Source organism: Ambystoma mexicanum, chromosome 9 (genome assembly GCF_040938575.1).
Source record: "Ambystoma mexicanum isolate Mex_15411 chromosome 9, UKY_AmexF1_1, whole genome shotgun sequence".
Taxonomy (NCBI): domain Eukaryota; kingdom Metazoa; phylum Chordata; class Amphibia; order Caudata; family Ambystomatidae; genus Ambystoma; species Ambystoma mexicanum.
In genome coordinates this window covers 326,456,521-326,479,836 of record NC_090931.1, presented here as the reverse complement: position 1 = coordinate 326,479,836, position 23,316 = coordinate 326,456,521, and the positions used below count along the sequence as shown (strand labels likewise).

Below are 23,316 nucleotides of genomic sequence, written 5' to 3'. Positions count from 1 at the left end.
CAGTCATTGCCTGTGGTCAGTATGACGCAGAGATCAGTGATTGGTTACTACTACGAAAGACAGATCAGAAACGAAACTGATACTGATTTTTTCTTTACCGAGGATTCCCAGCCTGACGGGGAATATTCATGAGCATGTGAATCCATGCCAGACCCATGCTGGAGAACAACAGTTACAGGTAAGTAACTTGTTCCTTCCTTGCCATTGGACTCCTGCGACTGAACCTGCGAAAGAAGGTTTCTGAAGAATACCATTACACAGGCCTCCAGATAAGCAGCACACCAAGCCTTTTTATGCATTCAAATCTTGTAAATACGAAATTTATGATTTTCCTGCGTACCATTTACACACTGGTTTAGAGCTGAGGGCAGTGCTAAGGTCGGGTCACTTGACAAGCCAGAATGTTTCTTTGGAATTTTATCTACATGGATGTAATTGCAAGTTATGGAGAAAGGCCTCTGAAACTGAAATTATTTCTCTGAAGCCTTTCAGAAGGAAACTGCAAACAGTGATATAAGGAATGGTTCCTTTCTGTTCAGCTTCTGCTGTGGCTTGTGTCTAGATGCTCATGGCGCAAACGGAAGAATTGTGCATATTTTTATCTTCTAATTAATGAGAAACTGAGCTAAAATTGAGAATGAACATTTGTAACAAATTATGTTTTTTCAGTGGAAGCAAACCAGTATTGCCCAAAAGTATTATTCGGATTTCCTGTGCTGTGTGCATTTATCAAGGTGCATCTATATGGTGTGTTCATGCACATTATTGTGGAGAAGGTTTTCCACACATGTTTTACATTGTTTGAAACTAGACCTTTTTGCTGAACAACTGGGTCCTATTCATTTTCAAGTTCTGTCATGTTTTAGTTGCCTGTAGGTAAAACATTTTTACTCCAATAATGATGAGTAGGTCTAGTTTACATCTATTCATCCTTGAACTTAGTCAATGAAGTAAATTACTATAAATGATCAGGGGCAGCAGGCTCCTTGCTCAAGGGTGAGTGACTGTCATTAGACCAATCACAGGGGTCAAAGTCTCTTTTATAGCTTCATGATTATAATTTAAACATCCAAAACCTGACTTTACAGGAATTGCAAACACCGTTCAAAAACACAGATAGTTACATTTGCCAGGCATAAAAAAGCTGTCGCATAGCAATTTGCTATGCAATTAAGTAGGTTTGCTAATTAAATTTGAACCTGTGTAGCAAAGCTAGCTATTTAAGTTACCCTGTCCAATGGAGCGCAGCTCACCGTACATTTTTCTCACCCCCAGGGCTCTCTCCACCCTCTTTTTTTATGTTCACTGCAAGTTCAAGAAGGCTAATGGGGAGAGTGTAGAAGTAATAATCTCCTCCACTCTTCAGTGCCACAGACCTGTGTGGAGTGCTAGGCAAGACTTTTTCTTTTTTTCAAACCAGAAGTAATTGACAATACTTTTATTAAGCCAACTTTATCCTGTCTGACCAGTATGTGTTAAAACATTTTTAAAGACTGTCTTGCAATTCCATTTCTAAAAATTTAAGTTGTTACATAATGCATAATTACAGTATTGCTACTGTAAAACACTGCGTCGTCTCCATGTTTTACAGTAATTTTAGCTGTACATGATCACATGGCCAAATTCTTTTCATGGCAAACCTAGTTCTGTGACTGCTGGTTGTATACATCTGTGAAACTTGTGATCAACCCATTGTATTTTATCACTCTGTTGCTTTATACCAGCTATCCTGAAAGTGAGATGGATGTAAACTACAATATTCCACCTAGTTTTCCCAGTTTACTGCCTGCTACGCCATCTGTTCTTTCCTCTTACATCATGAATGCACAAAGATTACTAGATTTTTACGCGAGGAAGTCATCCATAGTTCCATTCAGTCTGTACCTCTACAGATCTACTGCAACACCATACACTGCAATTGGCCTCCAGAGCTTGCTTTGCTTCATGATTGCATTATATATTTGCACATGTAGGACAGAGCTGGCCAAACTGTTTCAGAACCTTTTTTATCATATCTATTTGTGTCCCCATTATTGCAGCTAACCTTTTACATTTTATAGACACTCATCCAGAGCTTGCAAAGTCTAATTGTCCACTTGCATAGTTCAGTATAGTTTTTGTAGGGTGAGTGCCATTTGCAGGGTATGCTTGAAACATTTATTTAACATTTACTTTGTTTGCTGTAAATGTCAAATAACTTTTTCACTCGCCATGGCTGGCCTCTGGGTGGCAGCAGTGTGGCAAACCGTAGATTTGTGGTGACATGCACTATTTTACAGACATCGCATTTAAAAAATGTTTTCCTTGCCATGGGTCAAGTGCATTTCTCTTAGGTCGAGTAGTTAAACAGAGTTACTCAACTTGCAGGTCTTCTAGAATTTTAAAGAATTTGCAAAGCCGGACTCATGTCTTCTTCATTGGTACACAAAAATGCTGTATTATTGCTCAATTTATGTCTTGGGTACAAAAAACTTCTGATGACATTAAAATATTAGTACAACATTGATAATCAAAGTGGTTTCTTGCTAATGAAGAACATTTTTATTAGCAAACTCAGCTAATCAATTTCTGAAAACTAATTTATGCCTTGTATTTGTAATTGAAATAGAAACTCTGCAAAACCTGTCCCTGTAGTGACAATCCAGAAAGGTATTGAACTTTTTTTATGGAGTGCTTCATGAATGGTAGGCACTGTGATTATTATACCTCAGTCGATAGTCAGTTTACCGACATCTGAAAGCTGTTATTCAGTAAGAGTGCTCAGCTGGCTCAGCGCTCAATGCTGCGATCTGTGAGTGACCTGCAGGTCGCAGGTTCGAGTTTTAGAAAGGCAAACTTTGCCTTTCCTCTTTCCAAGGTCGATAAATGTGTTCCAACTTCGGTCGGGTGATTTACATAAAATTAATGTGTTTTAATGTACATAACAAATCATTAACTCTGTCCAGACATAGTTTGACCATGAGATTCGGTATAGTATAGAATTTAGAATTGAGACCTTGCCTCTATGCACTGTTGTATCATAACATTGGCATACCATTACGTGGTACTTGTTCCAGGAAATGAGGACTTTCATTAAATGTTAAGACAATTCCGCAATTGAACCTCAAAACACACAATACAATTCATGTTTGCTTCAATGAGTAACTGGCTAGGTTTTTGTGTCTTAAAAATTAAAATATATAAAGAAAAGATCAAATGGCCAGACCTTGGAGAAATAATGACAGGCATATTGAGTGACTTATCGCCCTGTATTAGATTAACGCCCCTTTCTGCAACACGTTTTAGGAAGTGAACCAGCTGTAGAGTGGCTGAGAATTGGTATAGAAATGCGTTTTTCTAATGCAAAGCTTTTCTGATTTGAGTTGGCCTGCATATTTTTTTTAACCATTCAAATTGTATGGAAACAATACATAGCTTCCACAATACAATAATGTTAAGCTATTATATAACTGTGGAATGGCTTCAAAGAAAATGTAATAATATAGCAAACCTCATAAAGGCCTATTAGCCTGCGTATTTTGACCTGTCGCGATCAATTATAAATTAGTTCAATCTTCGAGGATCTTGCACTGCTGAGGCAATAGAACAGGAACAGTTTATGTGGTTAGTTTTCCCACTGCTATATCAGTGAGGCACTTGATGGGCATGTTCTTCATGACAGTACTTTGGACTGCTGAGGGCTACAATGTTAGTTGTATGGGAGTGTGCTTCAGTGTGGGGGTACGTTCACTGCTCCATCCATGCAGTTTTCTCTTTGCAAGTGGAACTTGTACTGTAGTGATCCACAATGTATCTGTTTCAAGTGTGGTAATCTTGCATTGTTGCTACTCTCATGTGCCTGCTCTATACATGAGGAAAGCATGATCTACTGAGATCCATGGTATCCCTTTTCTATATTAGGAGTGGAGAGTGCTCTAGTGAAGGCTTTGTTACACCTGTGTTATATGAGAGGAGCTTGTACTGCGGAGACACATTTGTGATTGGTTCTCTGTGTGGAAATCTTCTACCGCTGCTTTACACCTTGCACTGATCGACACCTGTTCTATATGATGAAAGTTTGCATTTGGGTTGCCCATTGTTCATCTTTTCTGTTTGTGTGTGGGATGCCTGCACGCAGTGCTCCAGATAAGATTTTGAGGTGGGAGTATTTTACGCATGATTTTTCAAATTCGAGAGTAAATGCAATTTCAAGAGTAAAAATGAGTTTTGTCCTCTGAAAGAGAGTAAACCTTATCCAACACATACACCCAGTGCATACGCAAAATCAGACCCATAGACCAAAAGCGTTGTAGATCAAAGTTGTCTGGCTTGTGCAGAGCCCTCCATTCCACATGCAAACAGCACATCCCGTCTGGGCACATAATAACAGCACATCACTCCACTTGATAATGGCATATATCCTTCCTGAACATGCTAGCTACGCATCTCCTCTTGACACATACTAACAGGTATGCCATGTGCTCTGTGCACATGGTAAAGGCACATCTACTTTCAGCATTTTCAGAGATGTGCTATTAGCATTTGAGGAGCTAATTTGTGTCATTTGCATGTGTAAATTGCACATTTACACCATACGCATGCTAACAGCACATCTCTATGCATATGCGAATGGCAGACATTGTTTTCACGTATTGATAGAACATGTTCTGTTTAGCAAGCCTATTTGTACGGGTTGACAGGACATATCTCTACCCATAGTGACCTCCAATCTCTTCTATGCGCATGCTATTGGCACATCTCTTCTCGTGTGCTAATGGTGCATCTTCTCTGCGCACATACTAGTGGGACAACTCTCTGTACATGTGTGATAACTGCGTGCATGTGCACAGAGGAGATGTGCATGCTAACATGCCTCTAAGCACATGCTAATCGGACATATCCTCTCTGCACATGGTAACTGCACATCCCATCCCTGCACGTACTAACTGCACATCCTGTGCAGCGACGGGATGTGCAGTTAGCATGTGCAAACTCCACATCCTGTCGATGCACATGCTAACGGCACATCTCGGCTCTGCATGCTAACGGCACATCTCGGCTCTGCATGCTAATTGCCTTTCTGTTCCATGGCACGTGCAAATGACACATCTTTACTAATTACATGCTATGGGGACATTTCTTCTGAGTGCTAACGTAGCATCTCCTCTGCCCATGCTATAACAGCACATCTCCTCTCTGCCAGTCTTAACGGCAGGGCTCCCTGCTGCACAGGCTAAAATAATTGCATCCAAAGAAAGGGTGGAAAGCTAATGGGCAGGAGGGCGGCCTGCACTTCCCAAGTTCCAATTACGTGATGCAGCCTTGATGGGTGTGGCGCAGAGGGAAGATCGCAGATGATTCGCTTCTTTCTTACAAGAAATGCAATAATGAAGAATGACCGTTCACACAATTTACTATCAGTGTTGGAAATTGACAAAATGTACTGGGGCCAGATGTACCCGATTATCCCCCTCCCCTTTCCTTATTCAGCCTGACTCGAACATGTCCTCGCCAGCCCCCACCACGATGCCCAACAGTGCTCCCCTGGCATTCTGCTCTGTTTTGCTATAATAAATCAAGTACCATTCGAAATGGGATAATAACCGTTACCACAGTGCTTAAAAGCTGAAGGAATTTGGCTAAAAGCGCTATGTAAGAACACATACTCCCTTTCGATCTGTTATTGGCATAGCCTCTGTACACATGCAGCAGCACATCTACTCCCTGCACATGCTAACTGAGCATCTCTTTTCTGCATGCGCCAGTGGCACATGGCCTCCCCGCGTGTGCTATTGGCAAATATATTCAGTTCAGGCTAATGGAACTGTTCATCCCTTCACGGGGTAATGGCCCGTCCCTCGTGGTATAGGCCCCAACAGAAAGCGCACGTTTTACTGCAGCCAGCATAACTTTATAAATTCTACATTACAGAGCAAGTTTACAACAGGCAGCAAGTAAAGGAATAATTGCAGATGTGTTGGCTCCTGCCCCTTTATTTTGACACTTTGAGGGGAGAGGTGGGGGTGGCTGGTGGCTTGTGAGAATAAGCCGACCTACCTGACCTCTCTCCCATGCAGGGGCACAACAAAACCTACATTTTGGAGGCAGGAGGGGGGAATTAAATCGCGATGGGAGGGACCACTTCAGAAAATAGGCAGGGCAAACTTGGAGGCTCTGCCCCCACTGTTATACCCAACTCCTCCCATGGTCTGGTGTGGGGACCAACTATTGAATAGTATATTTTAAAGCGCAATATGCAGAGAGGTGATGGAAGACTTTCTTGAAAGTAACAGCTTTAATGTTTTACTGTGCTTGTTCAAGTTCTGAGCACACACTGTAAAACTTGAACACCACCAGTTCAGGTAAAGGCTTCCCTCACCTCTCTGCCTATCAAAATGCAAGTGCACACATCCAGGTGTGCACCTAGGCCAAAATGTAGGCTGGGGCTAACCCTTAAAATGTTGGGAGAGGCACTAACTTCAGAGACTGTGGAGGAATGGCAAACTTGTGTAGGGGCATCTAACTTCATTACTCATTGTAATAAGAATATTCTAGTGCAGCTTCAATGTTGCAATCAGTCAACTGCTCTCTCCTTTGAGTTTGAAAGTGTGCAAATGGCAGATGGTGTGCAATGAAAGACTCAATATCCTAGCATAACAGGGCATTGCAGAGTTTGGGGCAGTACTCTGGACGACCCAAGCACCTTCAGTGGCTGGGAAGAACAGGGGAGAAAATGTAATGTTGGTTCTACCACGGTCTGCTATACTAGAATCTCTGGTGCACTGACTGGCCTGTGACACTATCTGCCTTTCAAATCCAGTGTTACAAGAATGGGGGAGGGCCAGTGCCGCCATAATGGAATTCTATGCAGCAGTATTGGAGCCAGTAGCAGAGGAACACCAGTATACACCAATGTGTCCCTACACTTATTAAAACTCTCATTTTGTAAGTGTGTAAACTTATAAGCACTCCAATTTATGCAATTGAAGTCAGAGTGAGATTACATTATTTGCCCAGCATCACACACTTTAGCTAAACAGCGAAGCTGGGATTTTAACCCGCTCTTTCAATTTGGGCATGGCCACTTTCTTCCGTGCTTTACTTGGAACAAAACGTTTTGTTTTGGGTGTCAAGACCTACAATAATACTGTCATAGAGTTTACTTGCATAGTAAAGCATCATAACATGTAAATGCTTATAGCAGCATTTTGTGCCAAAATAATATCACTGTACCTTTTTATTTTCCACATCCTGCATGGAAAAATTAGAAGATGCAAAAGGCAAAACATCCTGGATTTACCCACTTCATTTTCAGCACTTTAAAAACACCCCAAAAAATAAGTTGTGCCATAAACTCACTTAGGTTTGGAGATTCATCACAAACTTCCTTAGTGTTATGTATGGTTATTGAAGAATATTCAACTAAGGACATCAAAGCAAACTTTACTTTTTGGCATATCAAGCTATTAGACGTTATGGGTATGAACACATTTTAAAAGGGTGCATGCTTTATTGTGTTGCTAGCTTAGTTGTCACAGATTTGGTCTTTCAGTTGGAAATTCACCATGTGTAAGAAAGGCTATGCTGCTGACAAAAGAAACGCTACAGTGCCATCTAGTGGTGGAAAGTATATTTTTTAATGAATAAATCAAAGCATACGCAGTAGAAAATGAAATCCACTGTATTTGCAATAATTACATGCGTAAAAGGGCAGAATACGCATGTTATCTGCAGGGCTGCCTGCACGGTCCCTACTCAAGCTGACTTGCTCTGTGTGAACAAAGAGTTAAAATGCTTGTACTGGTGTTGTAACCTTTCTTTATATACAAGGCAAACTGAGTGTTGGCGCTAATCTGTTCCATTTGTGGGCGGGTGTTTGTGCTACTGCACCATGTGCTTTACCCGTTAATTGCCAGAGAAACCTGCTTTTCTGTCACGATGCAGAAAGCTGCTTCATGGTAATGATTTCCATACAGTTTTTGCACACGTCTGCTGGATGTTGCATACTTTTTACTCTCTTGCAAAGGAGAAAACAAATTTGTACCCCCTTGAAATCACATTTACTCAAGTTTAAAAATAGGGAGTAAAATACTCTGATCTCAAACCCTATCTGCAGCACTGCCAGTACCCCTACTAGGGACAAATCCCAGACACCTTATAGTGTCCCGTCACCTCTTGTTTAGCCTTTTCCAATATAGGAACACACTTTAATTGTAGGCTTTCATCCCAATCATTTCCAGTCTTAAACAAGTTCAAACATGTCACTTTTACAATATTCCACTGTTCAACCACAGGAACCAGCAAAGTAGAACCATTACCCTTTGAGAAAAGACATTTTTGAAATCGCTGTTCATCTTCAACAAAGCTCTTCTGTTGGTGCCAATATATTGGGTTTAGGTTGATTGAGCATTTCTGACCAAGCAGTATTTGGACATTTCCCTTGCTGACTGTGTGGCAGTAACACTACTAGACGAACACAGAACACTCTTCACCACAGCCAAAGCAAAGGTCTGCAGAACAATAAAGGGAACGCCCAACAAGAGCAGAGTGCTCTTCCAAGTTAAGCACAGCATTAACTGGTTTCCATACTGTGGAAGACCACAATCCACTGACAAATGCAACACCAACCGCTTTTTCACAGACACAAACATTGAGATAAGGCAATGTATTGACTGCTCCAAAAAACACTAAAGACATCCCACCTATACCAGCCTGCAACATATCATGGTGGGCGGAATTCATGACTTACTCCAGGATTTTGAATCCTTCAAACTCGCCAGCTACAAAGATGGCATTCTCCCTTCTAAGTTATGGACTCTGTGCACATTCTGGACAAAGAGGACCCCTGCTTACTTTGCTCACAAATTCTTTGCTGCTTTCAATACAGTTGACACTGAAACACTCCTCGGTGTCCTTGCTAAGGGTGTGTGACAGAATGGTCTGGTTCTCAACATAGCTCTCCAACAGACAACTCGTCCAGATGTGCCCAAACAGATCCCATTGCAGCCCAGCAACCTGCAGAGGCCGACAAGGCTCCATCATGTACCCGGTCACCTTTGGCCTCTACATGGAACCTCTTGGGGGACTCCTCACCAATACTGCCATAAAAATACACCAATTTGCAGATGATGCACAGCTTTTCCTAAAGATCAATTGCATCAGTGACGTCCAATGACTTGCCCTCTGTCACATGTCCAGGTCTGAATGGCAAGCGCCTACCTGAAGCTTAAATCTACAAAGTTCAAATGAATTCTCCTAGGAAACCCCACAGCCCAAGTCCAGAATTGGCTGACTGACATGAAGCTCAATGAATTTACATTTAATTTCTCATCCAGTGCAAACATTTATTGGCTTTTCTATAGACTGTGAGCGTTGTATTCAAAAACGCACGAACAAGAAAACCCAAGCCGCATGGTACCACCTTGCGCCCTGCTGGTCAAGCCTTTCATCCATATCTCGAGTTTCAGACCAGTTGTCCAACCCCTGCTAATCTCCAAAGTCGACGGTGGCGACACCCTGCTTGCAGTAGTCCATAATGCCACTGTGCCACCTCTAAAAGCCATGCAGCACGCCTAATCCTGGGACTAAAAACATTTTACCACATCGCCCCTATCCTCAAGGAGTTGCTCTGGCAACCCCTTCAAGCACAAATAAAGATAAGGACTGCCTGCAATGACCTACAAAGGAGTCTCAAATAAATGACCTCCCTACTTGACTGAGCATTTCTGGAGGCCATTGCTTCACCAGAAGACACAATGTGACCAGGCTGTAAACCAGGAACAGCAAGAGGGGGGAAAAACAGGAAACCAGCCTTTTCCTGCTATGCAGTGACCATTACACTCAACCCTTTCTCCTTCTCTGGAATCCCCTCCCCTCCCCTACCTGCTCCCCTACTCACCCCAGCTCCTGCACCCTACTTGTAACACCTGGGTTTGCTTTTTGTAGTGCTCTGTTGCTTTACAAATATCCATTATTAATGCGTACATGAGGGTGCAAAATATGCACTCGTCACTAGCCGTTGGCGAGTGGTAATTGAGTCTTGGCAAGCAAATGGTGTGCTGTGTCAATGTATAGAATTTGTGGCGAGTGACTTTGTTTATGGCTGATGTAAGGAAGGCATGGTATCAGACCGTGAAGGCACACCAGTGAACACAGTGCAAGGGTGTTTATTGAACTTCAATGGGTTGATTGAACACCTATCTAACCCTAAATCTAAGGATGAGAGCAAGCTATGACCATCAAGTCGTAATAACGCAGTCCTAGTGCAGTCAGTCAAAAATAAAAGGGCCTATACCAATAAACCTAGTACCAATTCTTACCTCTTTTTTCAAATGTATTTTTATTGGTATTTTCAACATATACAGAACAATAACGGTCCCACCCACATACATTCCATTGCCTGAACCTGAAATAGCCATTCAACGCGGTTGAAGGTCTTTTCAGCACCAAATCGAAATCGCTGGAGCCCGACTGCGCTCCACCTTCTCTATCAGGTGGGCCAACCTCCTGGCATCCCATGTTTGTTGTCCCTTTATAAATCTGGCCTAGTCTGTACACAACAGATCTGGCGGAAGTAGTGACAGTCTGGCCGCCAGGACCCCGTATACATTTTAGCATCCAGATTTAGTAGTGCAATGGGGCGATAGTCCTGGAGATCGTCTGGTCTTTATTAGGTTTGCTAAGCATCCACACCTTTTTGTTTCCGTCATTGACTGGGTCACTGATCCTCTGTGACGCAGAGTTAGAGACGCGCCAACCTTGGGCCCAATTGTTTATGAAACATTTGGTAGAAACAAGCTGGAAACCTGTCTGGTCCTGGTGTTTTGTTCCACGGAAGGCCCTTAATTACAGCCTCCACTTCTTTACTAGTGATTTCTTCCTCCAGGCGCTCCCTATCAGGAGGTGCAAGCTACCGCATTTGGATCTGCCGCAAGTATTGCCTTACGGCTTGTTGTTCAGGATTGTCGTACTTATACAGTGACCCATAGAATTCCTCGATGTCCCCACAATCGTTTCTGTATCTATAGCTATCGATACATCCGGCTGTTTCATAGTCGTTATGGTGCGATTTGCTTTGGCCCGTCTCAATTGCCTGGCTAATAGCCTGTTTGCCCTGTTCGCGTTTATATAATGCCGCTACCTTGTGTTTTAGTAGAGATCGTTCTGCCCTGCGTGATCGAAGTAGTTGTAGAGTTCTTTCAATTTTTTTATATGTAGCTTTACACTTTTTCCTAGCTAAGATCAGCCTGGTCGCCTGTATCTGGGATTCTGAATGCTTACTTTGCTGCCCTTTAGTTCTGCTTTTGGGCTTTAAGAGCTAGGATCTCCACCCTCATTAATTTTTAAATGCCTCCCAGTTCCCTTCTTGCGTCGCTTCCTGCTTATAGTTGGCTGCAAAATGCCAGTCTATGCTGTCCCCAACTGCTCTACCACCACATCATCTGACAGAATCTCCTGTGGAAGTGACCAAGCCCACAGCCCTCTACGTGGTTCCCATCTCTTTATATTAACTATCAGCGGTGCATGGTCAGATGGTGATATAGCTCCTAAATTTACCTCCTCCACTTCTCCCAGGAGGGCTGCTGACATCCAGACGCAGAAAATCCTGGACAGGGTCTGATAGACATGTGAGAAACAGGTGAACCCACTTATTCCCCTTTCTTCACTCGCCAGACATCCTTGAGCGCTTAATTGTCAAGGCTCTCCTTTAAGAATTTGGTAGTAGGGGTTTCCCCCCATGGCTACTCTCTGAACTCCTATCTTTATTGGAATCCCATGCCAGATTGAAATCAACAGAGGATCATTTCCCCTATTGCAAACCTTTCTAGCTTCAACAGTGCTTCTCAAAGGAAACTTTCTTATCCTGTATTTGGCGTGTATAACGTTTCCGGAATCACTGTTCTGCCCAAATTGCACTTGTAAAAATGGAAACCTCCCCTGTTTATCTTCTAGTGTGTAGAGCTCCTTTACGTGAAGTGAGCTCCTGAGGCCCATCAAGACCCCTGCCGTTCTTCCCTGCGAGTTTGCCTGGTAGAGTTGTGTGAATTGGTGAAAGCAGGGAATAGATTTGTCAGCTTTCTTAATAGGAATCTCCTGGAGCATTATGTCTACTCGACAATGTCTCAGCTGCCCCTCCACTTTTTTGAGTTTAGCAGGAGAATTGTATCCCCTTACATTACGTGATATAATTGGAAGTGACATTGTTACATTTCTCCAGCATGTGGTCCGGCATGGATTCACATGCTAATGAATATTCCCCCTCGTCAGGCCGGGAATCCTTGGTAAAAGGTGTTTCAATTTTTACTTAAAACTTTATTTTTCCTCTAAACCAATCCCGCTTTTTTGATAAAGTTCAATTTTTGTCAAACAGAGCCCGTGTGCTCTCTCCCTCCATCAGCTGACAAGCGGGGATCCGTTTCTGTGAATTTCAATGCCCCTCAAGGGCAAGAATCGTTGAGGTTTGGTTGAAGATTCCAGAAGGCCATCAGGCCTACTTAGCACTCGGGCCATGTTGGAAGAGGAGGGAAGCTCCCTTTTTAAGCTCTGCTCCAGCTGCGGACTGCGGAAAGTGTTTGTAGAGGACAAACCTCTTCAGTGCCTGTGTCTCCATCCGGATCACAGGGAAGCGTATTGTGAAATCTGCCTCGGGTTCTCGAAGTGAACCATGATGGATCTTCACAGTAGACTAGTGGTGTGGCTCAGCGCCAAGGCCTCTACCCCATGCAGCAAGCAGGGGCATGCCTCACCCAGAACTGGCCGGTTTGAGAAGCAGGCTTCTAAGTCCTTTGAGGGCGCTCCATCCGTGGGGGCCAAGCACTGCGGATCAGTTTCTGCCGGGGTTGCCATTCAAGCGGGTCCCGCGACAGGCAGGGCGCGTTCATACTCACCATCTGCCTCAATCTCCAGCCATCGCTCCAGCTCCGTCTCGAAGAGGAAATCGGCGAAGCTGCGGGAAAAGCCATGAAAGACTAAGGCGAAGGACAAGGCGACCGACCTGCTCCAGAAGGCCCAGGCGAGACAGGTGAAGTCGTCCTCAATGATGGAGTTGGTGGCGCATGCCTTCTTAAAGGCCAAAGGGCCTGACCCAGTCAAGGTAGCCCAGGCGGTGCCCAGAGTGTCCCTCACGGGTTGGGGAGCTCATGCCAATGAGTTGACAGTCAGCGGTCGTTGGTCTCTGTCTGAGTCCAGACTCCATATCAATCTGTTGGAGCTGAGGGCCGTCAGGCTTGCCCTGAAGGCTTTTCTGCTGACCGTGCGAGGGAAGAATGTCCTGATTCTGACGGACAACACAGTGGCCGTGCACTACCTCAACAAAAAGGGGGGGGGGGCAGGGTCACTTCCTCTGTCCAGGGAGGCGATGCAGCTCTGGTTCTGGGCCATCCAGTAGGAAATTTCGACCTCGGCAGTTCATCTGGCCGGAGACGAAAACGAGACGGCGGGCGCTCTGAGCAGGCAGAGTGCGATCGCTCACCAGTGGGAGCTGGCTCTGTAGATTCTCATGGAGAGCTTTGCCCTTTGGGGGACCCCACAAGTGGATCTCTTCGCCTCTGGTGTCAACCGGAAGTGCGAAAGGTTCTGCTCGTGGGAATTTCCTCCAAGAGGAGCCTTAGGGGACGTGTTCGTAGTAGAGTGGTCCTTCCCACTGTTTTACGTGTTTCCTCCAGTCCCCGTCACCCCGCAGGTGCTGTGGAGGTTACGGAGGTTCGGTTCCCGGATGATCCTCATTGCTCCGGCATGGGCCCAAAGAACGTGGTACCCGGACCTTCTCAACTTGGCCATCTGCCCTCCACGCCTACTTCCCTACCGAGACGATCTGCTCTCATGGGAGGGGGGGGTCAGGTTCTCCATCCAGAGGTCAGATCCCTCAACCTTCACGCTTGGCTTCTGAAAGGTTGAGGTATAAGGATTGGGACCTCCCTGAAGACGTGATGGAGGTGTTGCTTTTGGCCAGACGGCCTGCAACAAAGTCCCTGTACCGTTGCCGTTGGAGAAAGTTCTGTGACTGGTCCAGGGTTCAGAATGTGGATCCTTTTTCATGTGATATTCCTGTGGTTCTGTCTTTTTTGCTTTACTTGGCCCACAAGGGCCTGCAAGTGGGTACCATTAAAGGTTACCTGGCGGCGCTGTCCATATTTAAGCGCTCGTCTGAGGAGTGTTCTTATTTTAAGATTCCTTTAATTTCTCAGTTTCTGAAAGGGCCCACTAATGTGTTTCCACCGTCACCTTTCCAGGTGCCAGGTTGGGATTTGAACCTGGTTCTAAATTCCTCATGGGTGCTCCATTTGAGCCTTTACGTAATTTTCCTTTAAGACTGTTGACCCTTAATTTAGTTGCGGTTACTTCCGCTTGCAGAGTGAGTGAGTTGCAGGCACTTTCTGTTAAGCCACTCTTCACGGTGTTTCATAAGGACAGGATTGTCCTTAGGGTTCGTCCTTCTTTTCTTCCGAAAGTTGTATTGGAATTTCATTTAAGCCAGAAGGTCATTCTTCCGGCGTTTTATCCTCCGCACCCTGGTAAGGAAGAGGAGAGGCTCCATAGGTTGGATCCTAGGAGAGCTTTGTTTCTACATTTCACACATGTCCCGGGTCAGAGTGGACGATCAGCTCTTTATAGGATACTCTGGAAGGCGTTTGGGACAAGCTGTTACTAAGCAGACTTTGTCTAGATGGATTATCTTGGCAATTTTTGAATGTTACCGCTTGGCGGGTAAGGACCCTCCGGTATGCTCACGGGCCCATTCTACTAGGGATGTGGCTGCCTCTACTGCTCTGCAGAGGGGTGTTCCCATTCGTAACATTTGTGAAGCAGCCACATGGGCTTCGGTCCAAACTTTTGTAAGACGCTACTCCCTAGATTCTATCCATGGGCAGGATCTGGCCTTTGGCAAGGCGGTCCTTTTATTCTGCAATTTAATTGGGCATTCTAAATTTCTAAATTATTTTCCCTCCTCCATACGTTGGTACTGCTCTGGGAGTCTGTCATAGATATGGAATACGTCAGAGGAACCAATCCCCTCGAAGAACAAGTTACATTCTTACCTGGTAACGTTCTTTTGATGGGATGTTCCGACGACGTATTCCATATCGCTCCCTCCCTGCCTGCCCCGCTACAGTATATCTTATGCGATTGCAGCTTACGTTTCCGCAAGGCTTTCTGTGGTCATACTGGCAGAAGATTGGTGCCACACGTTCTGGGGGAAAAAACGACAACTGAGGCTACGGGCGTCATGCATCCTACTTGTAACATCCGGTGATGTCAGCTCGACGGAGGCCCTCTAGGACAGCGTGTCGACGTCATCGACACAGGTGCCAAAAGCCTTCCGACGCAGCACAGCTGTGGTGATTACCTGTCATAGATATGGAATATGTCGTCAGAACATCCCATCGAAAGAACGTTACCAGGTAAGAAAGTAACTTGTTCTTTGAGCACAAGGCTCCACTCTTCTTAGGGACTGGACTGCCTCTTAGTTAGGGTTTGATAAGTGAAGTACTGCCTATATTCACACGGTATGCCCCTTTCTTTACAGGTTGTAGACCCTTACTGTGTGCCATTCGTTTAGGCCCTTGTTACTGTATTTATGTTTGCTAGTCTTTTGATTTATGTATTACTGCTGATCTTTGCTTGATTGATTTTAGAGGCCTTTTAATAAATGTATATGTATTTAGTGTCGCTAGATGTGTGTTCATTGTGGGCTTTCGATCACGCTCACCACTCCTGAGATGTATTCTTGACTGCTGCCAATACTACCTTGATTGGTCTGGCTTGTCCAGAAGGTTACCCTGTTCCAAGAAAGGAGGCTGGCCGTCTGAACCTCTTCCCACCCAGTCAGAGTTCAGAAATCCGTCTTAGTAATCGGGCTTGGACCACAGGTCTCCCTCGTTGGGCCTTGGACCCCTTAAGCACAATGTTCACAATTGGTCTCCCTTGTTCGGGCTTGGACCATGTAATGTAATCTTACATTCACCCAGTTCTCATAGGTCCCCCTCTACCGGGCTCAGGCCTTTTTCTGGTCCCCTTCTGCCGGCATCGGACCCCTTTTTGGATGTCGAAGTCTTTCTAATGTGCGTTTGGATTTCTACAAAGACCTTTGCAGGACCACATTGACTTTCTGACAGTTCAACTTCGCTTTCCCACTTCTCTGGGAATTAAATCTCTTCTTCACTTCAGTTCAATTTGTTCCCTTTCATTCGTGCCCATCTGGTATATGTGTCAACTTTGCTCTTACCAGATGCTTTCTGGTACTTGAGTCCTTTTCAACAACTTGCATAGGCGTCCCTCTCTTGGGTGCAAGCCTAATTTATTTAACACTTTGTTTCACTTTCTCCATATCAGCCTGATTCTGGGCAACTCACTGGCTGTATTCATCTTTGGTTGTCTGTCCTCCCCAACTCCGCCGTTCAACCGGGAGGGAAAAGCATGCATCTGTGCTGCTCTTCCAAGGGGGGGACTTCCTTCACTCTGCAGGTCTCGCCTCTTGAAAACCTTTGGCATCTTGGAAATGTAATTCCATTTGCTTGGCTCTCTGGCTCTCATAAGCTTTTGCTCAGTCTCTGGGTCAATTAATTTCTTCAGCGCGGTTTGCATCAGCCCAGGAAGTGATGTCCTTTCTTGTGCCTAGTCCTGCTGGCTGGGTGCTTGGGAGTTTGGTAGGGATCGGCTGCTGGACTCAATCTTGCAGTCTCCCTCCTGTCCTCCCCAGAGCAACTGACTTCTCTTCCCTGGCAGGCTCCTTTTTAAACACCTGTGAAAGGTTAATGTATTGCAGGTAGGGGTGTCACAGTATTAGTTTTATGGTGGTATGATAACTTTCTTACCAAATGATGGCAGAGCATGGTTATCGTGGCATAGCTTGTGGAGTTTACTAATTTTACAAATATTTTCTGAAAACATCTTAAATTGTCAGATTTATCATCACAAACAAAAGCAGTCGCCCAGGGCCAGAATTGGGTTTTTCAACATACTTTCCACTGAAATGCCACCCCTTGCTTTCCACCAGGAAGGAGGAGGGGGTGGGGTGGGGGGGGAAGAGGGAAGACTTGCGGGCCAAAAGGTGTTCAGTAATCACAGACATGTTACCCTTTGGTATGGCAGCAGGGAATACCCGCAGAGATTAGTGAATTTCGCGGTGTGACTTATATGTAAATTCAATGATAGAACCAGGGAAATCCCCCACTGTCATATGTTTACAAAACATTATTAATATATAAACCCCAAAGCCGCCAACCCAAAGTAAATCCTTTTCCTTCTTGGCACTGTATTTATTCTTCCTATTGCTAACATATAGATTTTCTGTCATGCACGTGTGGTTTATGGAATGGCATTAAACTGCTCCAACTGAAACTACTTGTACCAAAAAAAAAAATATATTTTGCATTTGAAGTTCTTTAACTTACCATTAAGTCAATGCTTTTTAATTAATTTAGGAATACACAGGCAGGATTTTCCAGCTGTAGCAAGATAGGATTTTGAAACTTGTCTATACACATTTAGCTGATACTCCAGGAATCTAAGGCGGCTGCAGTCTTTCATGGCGCTCACTCATTGATCGCCTTGAAATGAAAGAGTGACTAGTGGAAGTGTTATAATGCACATTTTGAGCAATGAGCCAACTGCTCAGTCACAAGTCATTGCTTTGAAAATTGGCCTCGACTTGCATTTTTTTGGAACCACATGCCATGGGCATCATGACCCCTTGCTGCGACAAAAGGTTTGTTTTGACAACACTTTATCCCATTAAAAGGAGAAAAGTCACTCATGTGCGGTCTGAAAGCCCATGTCATTGTGTTTCTTTTGTCAAAATGTCATAGCTAACACAGACACACCGAAAGGTTGCATAGTGATCTAATCACAATAGCTTGTTTACCATCTTACTAGTGTAATATGAAGGTCTGATGTCGGAGTCACCACTGACCATGTAATCTTAAAGGGACTGCGTTCAGTGGGCACTGTTCATTTCTTTCTTGATTCTTGCAATACATGTTCATTTACCTTCTTAAAATGATGACAACAAAAAATACTTGAAAATGACAGTTAAAATAAATATCGGCACAAATATGGCCTAGACCACCACTTCACCAAAGCCTCATCATTACCATTTTGCCCAGGTCTGAGTGCATTAGGAGCCTTGTGATGCATGGTAAGAGGGAGGAATGCTTTCATGGGTTGTCACAAATTGAGAATAGACCTAAGAAATATTTCACCCCCATTGCTCTGGATACTTCAAATTGAATGTGCAATCTGTCCTGCCTGCTTGAGTACAGTGCCATATGCAGAAGGCAGGTAGGTGAAGGATAAAGCAAAGCAACAACTCTAGTGCCAATGTGCAAATCTACAGAGGACAGTGGTGGGGGGGGCTAGTTTATTTACTAGCAGAAAGCACCGATAGGCCCAGTGTTCAGTCTACAGCAGGGTCGGACTGGGGCATAATATTGTCTCGGTCACCAACATAAAAGTGGCCCACAGTTGCAAATGGGAATTCATTCCTTTTGGAACAATGTTTGAATAGTACCCAAGGGGGAGATTTTTGATAAAAAGTGATGCAAATTGTACATTTAAAAGAATATTTATTCAGAAACAGTGGTCAAAACTGTTAGCCGCATAGTCATCAAAACTGGTCCACTTTGGCCAAAAAAGTGCCCCACTTTGACCCAAAAAACTGGCCCACACGAGCATTTTGTGTTTTTGGTTCGGCCATGGGCCTTTTGCCCTAAAGGCCAGTCCATGCCTGGTCTACAGAGCTAAAGTTGTTTGTGGACATGCATCAGGAGGGCATCCAGTTCATTCCCCCCTTTAAATTCTGGGATGTGCAGTTCCCCATCTTTCAGATTGGCAGGAAAACTAAAAATCCCAGAATTTTAAACTAAAACAGAACTGGATGGCTATCCGATCCATGACCATGAAAAAATTAAGTTCCTTGAATCTAAACCATGGGGAGATTAATTTGATGTGCATGACTTCACTGGCCGTCCCTTTTTTTTACAATTTGCACAGCCAGAGCAAGAGCTGTTCCGATGTGCGTTTGCTCAGTGCTGTAGGACCTTAACCTACTGTACAAAGGGCACATGATGCCGGGCCAGGCTAAATTGATACATTTCTGCTCCTGCTGGCTGAGTGGTTGCTAAGCAAAGTGCTCCTGGCTCCACTGTTTTGCAAGTCACTGAAAGTTGTATTAAATTTGTTTACATATGAACAAAAGGAAAAATAAAATGCTCACTTTCAGTTCAGGCCCTAAGCTCACCTTCGTGATGTCCCTGTGGTCTTGCTAATTGCAAATTGAAAATCGAGACAATCACCATAGAAGATCTGACCTGTAGCGCGGAGCAGCATGACGTGTGAAAATGTTTAAAATCTGTATGCTGCCTTTCAAATAAATAATGCCCTGACCAAAATAACTTTGTTCTAGTTTGCCCCTGAAATCCAGGTCTGGCGGAGTCTATGAACTGGGGTCTCCGGTATGCTTATAGAGCCAGTCAGTCAGCTCATTGTTACCAGCTTTGCTTGGGGAACACAAAGGTTCAGGCACTGGTCCGCTTTCAAAACAATTTGCGCACAGTCGGATAATCTTTGACCCGACTCTACTGATCACAGAGAAAGAGCGATCACAGCAGCAAAGCTGCAATTACTATTGTGGCCTCCCTTTACCTATGCTCTTGTCTGCCAAACGAGGCCCCCTTGGCAGACGGCACATCCAATAGTGCAAGACCAAGCCTGCGCAGCACTTACTTACTGCAGCCTTTCCAAATCAGATTGAAAAGCACACTTAACGGTATAAACGGTATACCGGTATAAACAACGTGGCGGTTATTATTGTTCAATTAAGTTGTTCACAGTATCTTTAACGGTATACCTTTTATACCGTTACATCCCTAATTGCAGGTGTGTGGTTAGGGTTTGGCCTGCTTGACCTTGCATGTCCTCGTTAACAGGACAGTCTGTTGTCCAGATGTAAGAGTCTGTCTTCTGTGTCTTAGTGTGTGTTCCTCGTCTCACATTTTGTGTAGGAAAGGGTGGAGGGGGGAGTTGGGAAGTCATTGTATCCTACAAAATAGGATGGGATAGAAATGTTGGCAAGGGGGCAATGCCGCAGCACACCATTGGGTGTCCCCACTCCCAGAGGTCTCCTCATCCAGGTGATCCTCCTGCACTGGTCCACCCCCAGGGACTGGTTCCAAAGGTGATGGCCGTGCCCTGGCCACCTGAGTGAAGCGTCCCTGGGGACTAGCTAGTGAGACACCCTTTGGTTTCTCTCACACTGGTTAGTAGCTTGCAACTTGCCATTTGTTCACCCTGCATACATACATATGTTCTGTCCCTTGCCAGGAGCAATCCAGTCCCACCCAAGGGAGGCATTGGCCTTGAAAAGTGCTTGTCATTTAGTATTTGTTGTGCACTTTGAACTTGAGCCATCTTTCGACTCGCCCTGAGGTGACCCATGTGATCTCTGCCCATGAGGGTAAGGCCTATTATGCACAGTTGGTTTGTATTTAAAGATACCTAGGACCCAAGTACCTCAAAAGGAGAACATTTTGTCCCAGAATCCTGAATAGACTGTGGCCCACAACATGAGCTGCGTCCTATTTATAAAGCTGTGGCTAGGTTTTCTGCCAGTAGCCAGAAGTTGGGCGCATGCTCTTATTGAGATCTGCACACGTGATTGACAGCATCTGTACAGTTAAAGAAGCCATCTATTTGTGTCTTTCTGCACAAAGATGCGTTAACCATCTTTGTTGAGCAATGTACAGGGGGCATGGCTGAAAAGGCAAAATGTATATTGATTGGTAGATTAATATTTTATTTCTATCGCACTCGTACACAAGCGTTTCAGAGTGCGACAAGGCAAGGGAGGTTAACAGGGGAGAGCAAAACAGCAATCTTACTAGGCCCAGTGACATTGAGAACGCGCAAGTGCATGGGAGAGGGGGAGGGTAAAAGTGCATGGAAGGATGGAGAAGTGGAAAGTGCGAAGCAGATAAATAAAAATAAATAATAAAGGCAACAAACAGCGGTAATGCAGCCAGCAATTTGCAAGTGCTAGGTTTAAGACAGCAGACTGGGTCGGTCTGATAAGTGCAGAAATAAAAAGGGGGGGGCTGTATGGGTACAGATACAGACCCCAGTGCAAGGGGTGGCCCGGAGGCAGTGCGGGAGGGTGGCAGGGTGAGCAGGTACCTGGGCCCGAAGGACAGAGGGTGGCCAGCTGCACAGTGCCAAGAGAACAGTTCGGCAGGGGAGAGGGGGAGGGTTGATAGTTTAAACTATACATTGTAATGTTACTATGGTTGCATATGATTTCACCTCTGTTGCATATTGCTGTTTTATATTTTTGTAATACATTTAGTCAAACAAAAGCACTTTTGATGATGTTGCGTTTTTCTATGCAAACCTGCTGTTTCTGGAGTCTTGACACATCCCACAGAATACTGCAGTCTTGTAAAAGGTGATTGCTCTTCCAGAACTTTTCTGGGGAGATTCGCCCTGAAGTAAAATGATGGCAAGTATCTCTGGTCACAGTTCTTCAACCTGTATTTCCTTTGCTGGATTAAGGGGCAAGGTGGAGGAAAGGCAGGTTGGGTGGAGGGACTTGCAGGGACGGTAGTTTAGTTATTTGTTTGCAATTCCATTTCAAGTGTTGAAGTGGAAAACAAGAAATATGAACCCAAGGAAACAAAGCTGGCAATGGTTCTGATCTGGGACATGATCTGTTACTTGATTTTTCTCTTTTAGGTGTTACAATCGTTTGAAGATATTCCACTCTCTGCAGTTTTGGAGCATATTCTAGAAAAACATAATCCAGAGAAAACAAAGAAGGTAGGAAACTCGTGTTTATCTTGTACGCATCATTACCTCTTTTGATGCAGAAGAACCAGCAAGTTTTTACAATCCTTTTGACAGCACTACGCTGGGGCATACTCTACAAATGAAATGAAAATGAAAATAAGATGAATGACCTTGACTGACCAGATTAGTTTGTTAAACCACTTTAAGTTAATTCTTCACATCCAGGTTCTCGCTTTTGAAGAGGCGTTTAGGAGAAAGGCGCACACAAAAATAAATGAACACCACACACCACTTTTTTCTGAATTATGCGTAAATGTCCTATCTGCCTTTTTATTTCTCCACACTGCAAACATAATTTATGGCAAACATACCAGAACAAGCAAAGAATGTGTACATAATTCATTCCATGTCCCCTTTTCTTCGATCATTAACAATGTCTAGTGTGGTTGGTCAGAAGGACAGACTGATTTCTTCGATTTATGTACTTTATTCAACAAAATAAAAGAAGCAATTTCCCAACTACCCCTAAGATATGGGTCTTCTCTACCTAACTCAAACTAACTAGGGTGCTCGTCAGTCATAAGTGAGTCCAAAAGGAAGGTATTTCCTCTGTCCAAAGCTAAACTATTCTGTCCCTACCACTATTAAAATAACTTGGGCACAGGAGATTGACACCCTTCTCCTGTGGTCTTACTTTTAGCAGTCACTTTAATAACTTAACCGTAGATGGTTCTTGGCAACTATTTTGACCTGTTCACACAGTTCAGAAACCGGTCTCTTCAGTTCCTCTCGTCCTTGACACCTTGCTTTCCCCTTTGGGGGTTATTCTTTTCTTGCTCTTTATTACACTTGCTGCTTCTTCGAGAGACACTGTCCACTGTTTCTCCTGACTGGGCCAGTCATGGAGATTTTCAAATTCTCACTCTTCTTTCACTTGATAGTCACTGAGACTAGTATGCACATTCTGTTAACGACTTTGGTATTTACTTATGATATAGGGTATGGCATTTATAACGCGCCTATACACAAGTGTTTCTCTTTGGTTTTACTGGTAGGAGTAGGAGTGTACCAGTAACGCTTCTTTTCGTTCTAGAGTTCATTTCTGATCAACGCTCCTATATAACTTCCCACTCTCCTTCCTCACTGGGACATGATTATTATGCTCGTTATGTTTATCTCTCGTATTCCCCGTTAACCCTCACACTTGGGGTTAGCGTTGCTGCGGTCAGGACGGGATGCTTCCTTTTGTTCATCAGGTTGGCTTCTTGCCTCTCGACTTCTCTCTCCTAATCTGCATCCGATCTGTCTCGTGAACGAGTCTGTGGCCATGTGGGGTTTCCTTCCCTCAGCTCTCATCACCTTCATGCGTTACTTGAGTCAGCTTCGCTCTCAAGCTTGTTTCCACGTTTACAAGCTGCATATCCTGGTCTGGTTCAGCGTTCCACACACAGCTGATTCAAATTTCACAGGCTTACTCCGCTAACAGGATTTCTCTTCCTTTTATGACGCATAGCTCAGCCTTCTCCGGCAGAGTGCCAAGTCCTTTCTTTCTGTTGCCTG

The 23,316-nt window shown here is 44.3% G+C and overlaps 1 protein-coding gene across 1 annotated transcript in view; it reads left to right on the top strand.

Moving 5' to 3' along the window:
- The window catches only part of MYBBP1A (MYB binding protein 1a), a 1,153,837-nt gene that overhangs the window by 170,771 nt on the left and 959,750 nt on the right, over positions 1-23,316 (top strand). The window contains exon 3 of the mRNA XM_069614733.1: positions 21,703-21,786. Coding sequence (XP_069470834.1) covers positions 21,703-21,786 — 84 coding nt within the window. The remainder of the gene's footprint in view (positions 1-21,702; positions 21,787-23,316) is intronic.